Raw genomic sequence first — 12,945 nt, forward strand, 5'->3', positions numbered from 1 at the left:
TAGGGACAGCTGAGCATCCAGGAGGACACCCAAGTTGCGAGCCCTATCAACGGGGGCAAGTTTTTCCCCATCTATCAAAAGTGATGGGGCCTCTGAAACCCGAGATGCAGGCATCCACAGCCACTCTGTCTTGGAGGGATTGAGTTTGAGTCTGTTTCTGCCCATCCAGGCCCGTACCGCCTCCAGGCAACGGGACATCACGGAAAGGGCATCTCTGGGGTGGAGATGTATAATTGGGTATCATCAGCATATTGATGATATCTCACCCCAAAGCCACAAATGATCTCATCCAGTGGCTTCATATAGGTGTTAAAGAGTAGGGGGGAGAGAACCGACCCCTGAGGCACCCCACAATTTAGGGGCCTCGGGGTGGATCTCTGCCCTCCCGCCGATACAAACTGAAAGCGACCCGAGAGGTAGGAGGAGAACCACTGTAAAACAGTGCCTCCCACCCCCAACCCCACAAGTCGCTGCAGTAGGATACCATGGTCGATGGTATCAAAAGCCGCTGAGAGGTCAAGTAGGACCAGGATGGAGGAACAACCACCATCCTGAGCCCGCCAGAGATCATTCACCAGAGCGACCAATGCCGTTTCCATGCTGTGTCCGTGTCGGAAGCCCGATTGGTACGAGTCAAGGTATTATAACCACACTACCCCTTCAGTCATTAAGCAAACCATCATTGTCATTAGATGATACACCACATGACCACGACTTACAATTTTACTTCTGCCTTCTCTATTAACTATGTCACAAATAGTTGTGAAGCACACAAATGACAATCACTTGACTACAGGGTGCTGCTATATTCATAAATGCAAAGATTGGTTGCAAAGCTTTTTTTACCCATTATTATTTTGAACAGTCACTAAACGAGGCAGTTGATAAGTGAGAACTATATGCTTTCTCCTCTTTTGCGTTATAGATAAGTAAGAGTCTTAACTAATGCCTATTAATTCATCCAGTATGAAGAGCTATCTTTAAAAGTATACATGACTATTTGTTGAGCATATGGCTTCTTTTCTCAATACAGATCGATAAATTGGAGGAGAAACACAAATTAAGGTGTATTTTGACACACATGGCAGTGTATTTACTTCTGAGGTTCTTCAGAGCTTAATTTTTTATGTATATGGATTCCCCTTTAAGGAGCTGCCCAGTAGGCAGCAATGACCGGGGGAGGGGGGGAGGGGGAGGTCATTTGTTGTAGTTGCTTTCTTTTCTTTCCAGCTCATAAGATATAAATATAAATGTTTTGTGTTTTTAATAGGCTGTACACCGCCCTGAGTCCTTTATTTATATAATACTATGGAACATATGTATTTCTATACATTTCTGGGGATGGCTTATGGACTGCATGCTGCATGCTGCATGAACAATTTAAACTCACCGCAAGCATCATATTCTACTTCTTTCATTCATTTTATTTTTCCACAGCTGCAAACCTGAAGAAGTAAGACTTTCTTTGGTGTTGAGGGAAAATACCCACAACTACTCTTCTGTGGCTAGAATAGAATAGAATTGAACAACAGAGTTGGATCTTGGAGGTCTTCTAGTCCAACCCCCTGCTTAGGCAGGAAACCCTATATCATTTCAGACAAATGATTATCCAATTTCTTCTTCCGGTGTTGGAGCACTCAGAACTTCTGGAGATGAGCCGTTCCGCTGATTAATTGTTCTGTCAGAAAATTTCTCCTTACTTCTAGGTTGCTTCTCTCCTTGATTAGTTTCCACCCACTGCTTCTTCTCCTGCCCTCAGGTGCTTTGGAGAATAGCTTGACTCCCTCTTCTTCGTGGCAACCCCCGAGATATCGGAACACTGCTATTATCTCACCCCTAGTCCTTCTTTTCATTAAACTAGACATATCCAGTTCCTGCAACTGTCCTTTATATGTTTTAGCCTCCAGTCCCCTAATCATTTTTGTTGCACTTCTCTGCACTCTTTCTAGAGTCTCAACATCTTTTCTACATCGTGGCAACCAAAACTGGATGCAGTATTCCAAGTGTGGCCTTATCAAGGCCTTATAAAGTGGTGTTAACACTTCACGTGATCTTGATTCTATCCCTCTGTTTATGTAGCCTAGAACTGTGTTGGCTTTTTTGGCAGCTGCAGCACACTGCTGGCTCATATTTAAATGATTGTCCACTAGCACTCCAAGATCCCTCTCACAGTTACTACTGTTGAGTGGGGTACCACATATATTGTACCTGTGCATTTTATTTTTCTTGCCTAAATGTAGAACCTTACTTTTTTCACCACTGAATTTCATTTTGTTAGATAGCGCCCAATGTTCAAGTCTGTCAAGATCCTTCTGTATCTTAAGCATATCTTCTGGAGTGTTGGCTATTCCTGCCAGCTTGGTGTCATCTGCAAATTTAATGAGTTCCCCATCTATCCCATTGTCCAAATCATTGGTGAAGATGTTGAAGAGTACTGGGACTAAAACAGAGCCTTGGGGTACCCCACTGCATACTTCCCTTCATGTAGATGCAGTTCCATTGAGGACGTTCAGTGTGGTTGATCAGCCAGTTATGAACCCATCTGGTGGTGATGCTTCTAACCCACATTTTTTTATCTTGATAAGATAGAAAATTTATCAAATGCCTTTCTGAAGTCCAAGTAAATTATATCCACAGCATTCCTCTGGTCCACTAAATTTGTCACTTTGTCAAAGAATGCAATACAATTTGTTTGGCATTATCTTTTTTTGACCAACCCATCTTGGCTTTTGGTTATTACTTTGTTTGCTTCTAGGTGTTCGCTGATTCATTGCTTGATTATCTTTTCCAGAATCTTCCCAGGCATTGAGGTCAGGCTGATAGGTCTGTAGTTTCCTGGATCTATTTTTTTTTTTTTTCATTTTTTTTGAAGATGGGAACTACATCAGCTCTTTTCCAGTCCTCTGGCAGTTCCCCAGTGCTCCAGGATTTTTGAAAGATATAGTTCGGTGGTTCTGAGATCACGTCTGCCAGTTCCTTCAGAACCTTGGGGTGTAAACTATCTGGTCCTGGTGATTTGAACTCATCTAGGGTGGACAAGTGCTCACTTACCATTTTCTTCCCTATTTTAACTTGTATTCCTAATCTGTTTTGTGGTGCTGTTTTTGATAGGTTGGACTGTTTTTTCCCTTTGTGTAAAGACAGATGAAAAAAACAAGTTAAGTAGTTCTGCTTTCTCCCTTTTGCTTGTCACCTTCTTGCCACTTTCTCTCACCAATGGACCAATTGCTTCCTTGACTTTTTTCTTGTTTTTAACATGTTGAAAGAAGCTCTTTTTGTACTTTTTTTACTTTTGTTGCAAGCCTTAGTTCATTGTGAGCCTTATCTTTCGTCACTTCATCTTTGCAGGCTCGGACTATTTGTTGATATTCTGCTTTAGTTATGTGTCCCTCTTTGCACTTTTTATACTTGTCCTTTTTGTCTTTCAATTTATCAGAGAGTTCTTTATGCAGCCATGTTGGTTTCTTTGGGAGCTGTTATTTTTCTTCTTCATTGGTATTGTGCTAGACTGAGCTTTTATAATCTTACTTTTCAAAATTTCCCAAGCTTCTTGAGTTGTTTTCCACTTGAGGATTCTCCATGGAATCCTTCCCAAGCTCTCTATAAGTTTATTGAAATAAGTGCTCTTAAAGTCCAAGACTCTAGTTTGACTTTGTTCTATTACTTGTGCTTGCATAATGTTGAATTCCAATATTGCATGATCTTACATAGACTCTATCCTGGGTATCCTGACATAGAATGAGTTTCTATATTTTATATATTTATGTATGTTTTATTGTCATTTCATTAAAAAAAATTGTTTATAAATATTTGTTTAAAACGTTAAGCAAATTTGGTAGATGTTATTCACTTTATCTTAAATCAATCCTTGGATTCTCAATATTAAAAACAGATGTTTGAAGGAAAGGAAAAGCGTCTAGAATTGATTTGTGAGTTACGCACCACACATGCACTTCAGGAAGATGGACAGTTGTTGAAGAAGGCTGAAAAACAAGTGACTTTGGCCTTACAACGGCAGCGGGATTTGCATGAACATAAGGTTTGGCTATAAATGGAGGAAATTGATTTTATAGTAAATTATTTTTGCAAAATATATGTAACAGCAGAGTTTTCAACCAATTTCAGTCTTTGGTATTAATTAGAATAGTTATGTAATGACTCTTAGGAAAGTTCATTCCTATAGTACTTCAATCTACAATTTTACGTCCCTGGGAAATCACTTGTTCTGTTCAGTCCAACATCAAAATTGAAATACTAAAAATAAATATACTGATGTTCTTCTTCAGTGTTGTTATGTGAATTACAGAGCAAGTGGCTATGAAATATTTGTAAAAACTACAATAAGACTAAACTAAAACATTAAAATGAAAAAAAACTGAAGCTAATGTTTAAACATCTCAGAATGATTCCCCAATTGGATAGCCTCAGACGGGATGATGGAGGTGAGTCTTGAGAGTGTTACCTGGGAAGAGTTTGACCATGTGACTCCTGAGGACGTGGACAGGATTTTGGAGAGGCTTAATGCTACCACATGTTTACTGGACCCGTGTCCCTCCTGGTTGGTGCTGGCCTCCCGGGAGGTTACACGAGGCTGGTCTCAGGAGATTACCAACGCCTCATTGAGTGAGGGTGTCTTCCCAGCCGCCCTGAAAGAGGCAGTGGTGAGGCCCCTCCTCAAGAAGCCTTCCCTGGACCCGGCTGTATTAGCTAACTATCATCCTGTCTCCAACCTTGGCTTCGCAGCGAAGGTTGTTGAGAGTGTGGTGGCGGGACAATTTCCTCGATTCCTGGATGAAGCTGTCTATCTAGATCCGTGCCAGTCAGGCTTCAGGGCGGGTTACAGCACGGAAACGGCATTGATCGCATTGGTTGATGATCTCTGGAGGGCCCGGGACAGGGGTTGCTCCTCTGTCCTGGTCCTCCTAGATCTCTCAGCGGCTTTTGATACCATCGATCATGGTATCATGCTGCGTCGGCTGGAGGGGGTGGGAGTGGGGGGCACCATGCTACAGTGATTCACCTCCTTCCTCTCTGACCGTACGCAGTCTGTGTTGATGGGGGGGGGCAGAGGTTGATCTCGAGGTTCCTCACTTGTGGGGTACCGCAAGGGTCAGTCCTCTCGCCCCTTCTGTTTAACATTTATGTGAAGCCACTGGGTGAGATCATCCGTGGCTTTGGGGTGAAGTGTCAACTGTATGCCGATGACACGCAGTTGTACATTTCAACCCCAGGCCACCCCAATGATGCCCTTGATGTGATGTCCCGCTGCCTGGAGGCCGTGCGGATCTGGATGGGGAGGAACAGGCTCAGACTCAACCCCTCCAAGACTGAGTGGCTGTGGCTCCCGACGGCCCGATATAGCCAGCTAACACCATCGCTGGCTATTGGGGATGAGATCTTACCCCCCTCAGAGAGGGCTTGCAACTTGGGCGTCCTCCTGGACTCACAGCTGTCTTTGGAAGATCATATGATGGCCATGGCCAGGGGGGCTTTCTATAAGGTTCGCCTGATCTCCCAGTTGCGGCCCTTTCTGGATCGGGACGCCCTGTGCACAGTCACTCACACCCTCGTCACTTCCCGGCTGGACTATTGTAATGCTCTCTACATGGGGCTCCCCTTGAGGAGCACCCGGAGGCTCCAGCTGGTCCAGAATGCGGCCGCACGAGTAATAATGGGGGTGTCTCGTCGCTCCCATGTAACACCTTTCTTGCGCGAGCTGCACTGGCTCCTGGTGGTCTTCTGGGTGCGCTTCAAGGTGTTGGTTACCATCTTTAAAGCGCTCCATGGCTTAGGACCTGGTTACCTAAAGGACCGCATTCTGCCACCGATTACCTCCCACCGACCAATATGCTCCCACAGAGAGGGCCTCTTCAGGGTGCCGTCAGCCAAACAATGTAGGCTGGCGACCCCCAGGGGGAGAGCCTTCTCTGTGGGGTCCCTGGCCCTATGGAACGAACTGCCCCCGGACATACGAAGGATCCCCGATCTCCACACCTTCTGTCGTGCTTTGAAGACCCTATTATTCCAGCAAGCTGGTCTGACGGGATAAAGGTTTTTAAATTGGGTTTTGATAGGGGTTTTAAAATGATTTTAGTTGGGTGTTTTAAATTCGGCCAATGATTGAATTATTTTAATTAAGTTTTTAAATTTTTGTTGTATATTGTTTTTACCATGGCTGTTCACTGCCCTGAGTCCTTCGGGAGAAGGGCGGTATATAAATATAATAAACTAAACTAAACTAATTATTTGTAGTGGCCCAGTTGGGTAAAGAATGGTTGCTGAGAAATCATTAGAGAACGTAGAGCGTAACTATCAAATTCTCTGAATTGTACAGTATCTACTTTTTGTTTTTATATTATTTAGCACTTCTGAGGAAAACTTTGGAAGCCAATTGTTATTTGTGAAAATATGCAAAGACTTGTATTGTTCAGGAAAGCCTGGTTATTTTCATATCGGAAATAACATAATTTCAGTCCCCCCTCAGGGTGTCAGATTCTAGACTTGGACATCAATCTCATTAAAGATGATGTTGATGGATTTATGACTCACATTTTAGTATAATGCAGAAGGTTTTTTTAAACATTAGCTCTGAAAAGCAGATAAAATTATTGAAATGATAAACAAATTAAGTAGGAATGAAATATTCCTGTACTCCCCTTAGATGTCTCTCATGGAAAAGCATTTGGCTCGTGTAGAAGGAAGAGTCCTTGCAAATATGTTGGATTTCCTCTCTAAAGAACTGATTCGACTACAGGATGAGCGGAGAATCCATGCTTTTGCTATGTTAGCAGAAAGGCAGCGCCGAATGCGGGAAGCAGAGGAAAGTGGACGTCGACAGGTGGAAGAGAGACGCAGACGTGAAGAAGATGAGATCTTTAGACAGGCAAGTGTGGGAAATACTATTAAATATGCTCACAGGGGTTTAAACTAGGTCATGGCACAATTGCATTTGTTCAGATTATCTCAACAATATCTGCCTTAATCCTGTGTCCAGTATGTACAGAGGTAACATTTCTGTGAAGAAGATGAGGAAGTCAAACTGCTGAAAGTGGACATAGCTTACAAGTGAAGTAGCATTGTATTTATCATCTTCATCTCACATCATCCAGTTTTCCACTAAATGTTTCTTTAGCCTCTTCATTGGCGGATTAAATCTGGATCATGCTCTGCATTTAATCACAATAGTGGTGGGGTAATTCAGAAAGAATGATTAAAGTACGATTACTTATTTACAGAAGACCAATAGAATCATTACAACAGTAAGATCAATAAGGAGGATTTATTTCATTTAGAGACATAGTTGTTGTCAATGGGTTAGTGTTGAATGTACGTCACCTGGGAAGACCTCTCGGCTAGGCTGGAAAGGCAAAAAAAATCCCCAAAGTGACAATTTACACTTGTATTATCAAGAAAACTGTATTAAGATATCAAGAATATGTTCTTGATATCTTCCAGAACTTAATTCAAGGCAGAATTTACTATCTCATATTGAACATGTTGGATGTGCAGTGATGTTGTACACTTTTAAACAATTAGATCTAGAAGCATTCATTAAAAGAATATTGAAAGGAACAGGAGTCTGATCTAGTAGATTATGTTATCCAAGTGTAGTGTAAAAAGTGAGTGAAGCAGGACAATTCCAAAGAAAAATAGTAGTGAAAAATGATCTAAATAATAAATTATTCCTGAAATAAATAAGCTAATAGCAGTGGGGGAAAATTCTGATTTGAGTTTTTTTCAGGTTGTTAAAGTACACCAAAAAACAGTTGATTCATATCTAGAAGATGTTATCTTGAACAGCATGGAGAGTACAGCTGAAGAACAATCTAGGGAAGAGATTCAGAGAATGGCTGTAGAAATCAACAGTATTGCTTATGAAATGGAAACACGGTATGCACTCCTGAGGAAATAGCAGCATTCATAAAGTGAACATAACAAAAGTACTTATAGTACTATAACGACTGATCTCCTTCTGGTCTAGAGCTAACTAATTGCATATAATAAGATAGTTTTTATAATACACAAAATGAACGTTTTGCAAACTTTTTCTGTCTCTGTGTGTACAGTATGGTTATTAAATTTCCTCTGAATTTCAGACTCTTTGGGGAGTCTCTCTTTGTGTTCAACAATCTTTCTTTTCTTTTTCAAAAGTTCTTTTCTGAACTTTCAAATAGTCTGTTGTAGTAACACACACCTTATGTTATTTGAACATAACAGGATATCCCATGTACATTTTTAAAGTGAACTTCCTCCTCTCTTCATGGAAAAAAAATGCAATTCAGTTTCTTCCATTTTCCTGCAGCAGTATTTTTTTTGTTATTTTGATAATTGTACGTGGAGATGAGATGTTACAGATCCTGAAATAGGATTGAAATAAATGTGGACCAAAAAACATTTTTTTCCAGACCCTTTTACCTACATTACTTGAACAGATGGTGAGGTTGTCTCATTGATTGGTACATGAATAACTAATACTCTTGGTATGAAAGAGAAAATAAGTTTTTAAAAATGCCAAATATGTAACCATTTTCATTTATTTGATTCCCCCCCTCCCCCCGTAGCCAGAGTAATCTACAGTCTGAAGAGATTGTGGCAGAGCTAGTTTATAGCTTTCTGATCCCTGAAGTGAGAAAAATGACCATTAAGGAGAAAGGTGAGGAAAAGAGCAGCTTTTTACCTCTTGCTGTTAATTTGTATTCTGGATGCTTTGTTCTAATATCCAGCTATGCAATGCTTTATCTACTGAACAACTAATTCAAGTAAGTACATTATCAGTAAACCTGCAGCAAATACTGGGTAAATTCTGTCCTTGATAAAAACATGTTGTCCAAAATAAACTTAGCAAAGACAACAGAATCTATTGGGTTCAGTCTGCCAATAATTGTGTAATGGGGTTTATAACTTAAAATTGTAGAGGGTTTTTTTTTCATCTCTGCAATTGCACAACCAGACTCTGTGCCAGTACAAAGCACAAATCATTGGGATCAAGGCAGGAATCCTTATTCCATCCCAGACAAATGGTTGTCCAATCTTTTCTTGAAAACCTCCGACAGTGGAACACCCACAATTTCAGGAGGCAAGCTGTTCCATTGATAAATTATTTTCACCATCAGGAAATTTCTCCTTACTTTCAGGTTGGATCTCTCTTTGATGAATTTTCACTCACTGCTTCTTGTCCTGCCCCCAAATGTTAATGAGAATGGATCAACCCCCTTCTTTATAATAGCCCCTCAAGTGTTGGAAGACTGCCATTAGGTCTGTTTAGGCTAAACATGCCTAGTTCCTTTAACCATTCATCATACTATTTAGCCTCCAGGCCCCTTATTTTTGTTGCTCCTCTTTGTACTCTAGGACTTCAGCATCTGTTTTATATTGTGGTGCCCAGAATTGAATGCAATATTCCAAATGTGGTCTTACCAGTGCAGTATAGAGTGGTACTATAACTTCTCATGATCTTAATGGTATCTCTTGCTGATGCAGCCTAGCATTGGCTTTTTTGACAGCTACAACACACTGCTGACTCATACTTAAGTGGTGGTCCACTAGGACATCTAAATCCCTCTCACAGGCACTACTGTTGAGCCAAGTACCATCTGTTTTGTAGTTGTGCATTTAGTTTTTCCTGCCTAAATGTAAGAACCTTGGAAATCATTAGGTTATGAAGTTAACTTTGATTTTCTTTGGTCCTTGGTGCTGATCTTCATCTTGAGGAAATAATTGTAATTCCATACAATTATTGGCAATTGGCTTTTAGTGATATTTGCTTATTGCATTTTGCATGCTATCTCACCATTATATTCTGTATTTCAGATGCTTTGGCTTGTGGCTCAATATAGAGAAATAATTTCTACTTTGTTAAGGATCTGTTGGACTTGTTTGATGAGAAAGAGCTAGTAATGTCACATCTCTTGTAGTAGTATGGCTGGCATATCCTAAAAGGTTGGGTCTCTATACTATCAGAACCCCATATTGCATTGACATAAGTTTAGTTACAGTCCTGTGCTTTGGAAGACTACAGTGTGTTTATCTAGTGACTGCTTCCAAAGCAGTTCCAAAGTGACTGCTTTGGAATACGGTTGTCTTCATATGTGCATTTCTATGGAGAGGGCAGAAAAAAGAGGAACTGAATTTTCCAAACCCATTGTTGGTCTTTCTCTCTCTCTTTTTTCATTCTTTTACTCAAAACAGTGAGGCAGGCTCAGAGAAAGCATATTCATGCCGCTCATCAGATTATCCATGGAAACACAGAGACAGCAGTAGAACAGCTCTTTTCCCCAGGGTTTCAACAGGCAACCAATGTAGATATTCCTCAAATCGGATTGCTTTCTGTTACACCTACTGGTCAAGATGTTGCTAAGCAGCAGGAAATCAAGCCACCAGACAGTCAACACCAGGAAGATAAAATGTATGAAGTCAGCCCTTACATTGAATCTGCCAGGCCTCCTGAACAATGAAGCAAAACTATGGTATGTTTAGACCAAGGTTCGTTCTTGTGTTGCCTCCTTGAGGATACTACAGTGTATTTATCTAGCAAGTGAGTGCCTGTCAGTCAGCAACACTGTCAATAAACTACTGCTGTTTTAACGCTGAAATAGATGCAGTTTGATTATATGTGTGTAATTCTGCAAGAAAATGCTTTGGGAAGAAGCAAATCTGTCCCCCAAACTTGGGGCACAGGGATGGGGGAAGATTCAGGCTAATAGAAGTGTCTTGAATCATCCTCCCATGGGTTGAAAGAACATGAGCAGTTCTTCAGTTATGATCCTGTGCTCCAACCACTAGAATCCTTTCATGGAAATCAATCCCATTATGTGCCATTCTCCTAGGTGGACAAGCTGTGTTTGTAAAATAAATAGGCTAACATAAATATTCTTAAGAAGGCAAAACCTATATGATATTTAAATCAACTCATGTGTTATCTTAAAATTTCAGCAGTTATGGGGATTCTGCCACTTTCAAGTCAATTTCAAAAGCTTTCTGCAAGCAAATGGCAGAGACTTTTTAGGCTACGTAATCTGCAATTGGCAAAAAGAAAGAAAAGGGATAGCCAAGCTTCCTTTAGCAAACAAATCCCCCTAAGCCAGGGATCAGCAACCTTAAACACTCAAAAAGCCACTTGAACCAGTTTCCTACAGAAAAAAACCACACTAGGAGCCACAAAACCTGGGTGGGCATGGCCAACTCAATGTCAGTCCCACCCAGTCACATGACCATCTAGCCACGCCTACCCAGCCACAAAACTATTCTCTCCTCCCCTTTCCCCCGTGTCTCTCTCCCCCTGTATCTCTCCCTCACCCCCCCTCTACATATCATTCTGTATGTATCTCTGTCTGTCTGTCTGTCTCTCTTTCCCCCCCTCCCTTCGGGCAACCATCCTCTCTCCCCCTCCTCTCGTAACTCCCTGGCCAGCTGTGGCTGAGCCGGGAATGTTCCCACACGAAGGGAGACTCCAGCCTGAAGTGGCAGGAAGCGAAGGCTACCTTATGTGCAAATGTGGCGCAAAGACAGGTACAGGGCAGCTTCGTTCCTGCACTCTCCGGCGACCCTCTCCCCCCCCCTCCTCTCAGGATGCCCGGGACAGCTCTGGCTGAGCCGGGAGCTGCACACGGGCGAGGAGACCCTCCTCAAGCAAGTGCCAAAACTCAGGAAAGGCGTGTGTGGGGCGGGCAGTGGCTCACTTAAGGAGGGTCTCTCCACACGTGCGCACACTCCCGGCTCAGCCACAGCCGGCCAGGGGGTTACGAGAGGAGGAGGGAGGAGGACAGTGCAGGAGTGAAGCTGCCCTGTACCTGCTTTCACGTAAGGCAGCCTTCACTTCCTGCCGCTTCGGGCTGGAGTCCAAAAAAGAAATAAGAGGGGCGGGGCGAGGCGAACCAGTGATGGGACAGGGAGCCATGGCAGAGAGCCCAAAGAGCCACTTCTGGCTCTGGAGCCGCGGGTTACCGACCCCTGCCCTAGGCCATCTTTAGGGAATAGCACTGGGCAGATAAAAGGATGCTCTGTCCTATGTGTAGTGGAGCCAGGGCTTTAATAATAATACAGTGCGGACAGTTGTAATGTTGCATTCTTAGTTTGACCAATAGAGATCATGGAACAGCTAAACATTTCAGACGTTCCAAAGGAAAAAGCAAAGCTGTTTGAGGAGAGAAAATTTTGATCTGTTAAGCTTTTCAATGTTTTCATTGAGAATGCTTCTCTAAGTTCAAATGCAAATTTCATTTCAGTAGCCTGCAATTTTAGGAAATAAATATTTCTGTAAAGTTGTTAACAGCCAGCATTCATGGCAATCTTCAAAAATTAATAAATATTGAATTGCTTATTAAAACAAACAGGAATAAACGCAAGATGTTGAAGGCTAATTTTGAAAGCATGTGAATTTGGTACTACAGGGTAGTTCTCAAGTTACAACCACAATTGAGCCTGGAATTTTGATCATAAATTGAGGCACACACGATCACTTTGCTCAATGAGCACAATCCCACCACTCTTGTTGCAGTTGTTAAACAATTCCATTAAGTGGAGCAGGGTGGAGGAAGTTGAGGGAGGCCTGGCATAGGCCATATACAAGCTGGGGTGTGTGCTGCAAAGCCACAGCCACCACAGCCCAGCCCTGCATTGCACTACTCATTGGTGGCAGCAGTGAGCCTGGAACTAAAGTCCAGGAGACTCCCAGGGCACCAGTCCAAGAGTTAAAAGCATGAGTCCACCGGTGCTCTTCCATCAGACTGCCAAAAGATCAGTAGGGTCAGGGTCAATCTAACTGCAGTGGAGATGTCATTCCAGAGGACAGATACTGTCACAAAAAAGCTTCTCCTGGATCCCATCACATGACATTCCTTTATAGATAGGATCCATAATATGCCTCTTCTGCTGAGCGTGATGAGATGGGGAGCTGTAACTGGGGAGAGGTAGCCCTCAAATAACCCAGCTCCACACCATATAGGG

At 42.3% G+C, this 12,945-nt stretch overlaps 1 protein-coding gene across 2 annotated transcripts in view; it reads left to right on the plus strand.

Annotated features, from left to right (window-relative positions):
• Nucleotides 1-10,541, plus strand: part of CFAP91 (cilia and flagella associated protein 91) — a 37,806-nt gene extending 27,265 nt beyond the window's left edge. The window contains exons 13-17 of one of the 2 annotated variants that reach the window (XR_011599915.1): nucleotides 3,893-4,039; nucleotides 6,662-6,883; nucleotides 7,742-7,890; nucleotides 8,566-8,653; nucleotides 10,189-10,271. Coding sequence is in view for 1 of the 2 variants with exons in the window: in XM_070935303.1 (XP_070791404.1) it covers nucleotides 3,893-4,039; nucleotides 6,662-6,883; nucleotides 7,742-7,890; nucleotides 8,562-8,653; nucleotides 10,189-10,454 (876 nt within the window). In the remaining variant the exon portion in view is untranslated. Of the gene's footprint in view, nucleotides 1-3,892; nucleotides 4,040-6,661; nucleotides 6,884-7,741; nucleotides 7,891-8,561; nucleotides 8,654-10,188 lie in introns of both variants that reach the window. The other variant, XM_070935303.1, reaches the window with a different exon arrangement.
• The last annotated feature ends 2,404 nt before the right edge of the window (nucleotides 10,542-12,945 follow it).

The sequence above is a fragment of the Pituophis catenifer genome, unplaced genomic scaffold (genome assembly GCF_029215685.1).
Source record: "Pituophis catenifer annectens isolate HBS135680 unplaced genomic scaffold, rPitCat1.0.hap2 SCAF_2, whole genome shotgun sequence".
In the NCBI taxonomy this organism is placed as follows: domain Eukaryota; kingdom Metazoa; phylum Chordata; class Lepidosauria; order Squamata; family Colubridae; genus Pituophis; species Pituophis catenifer.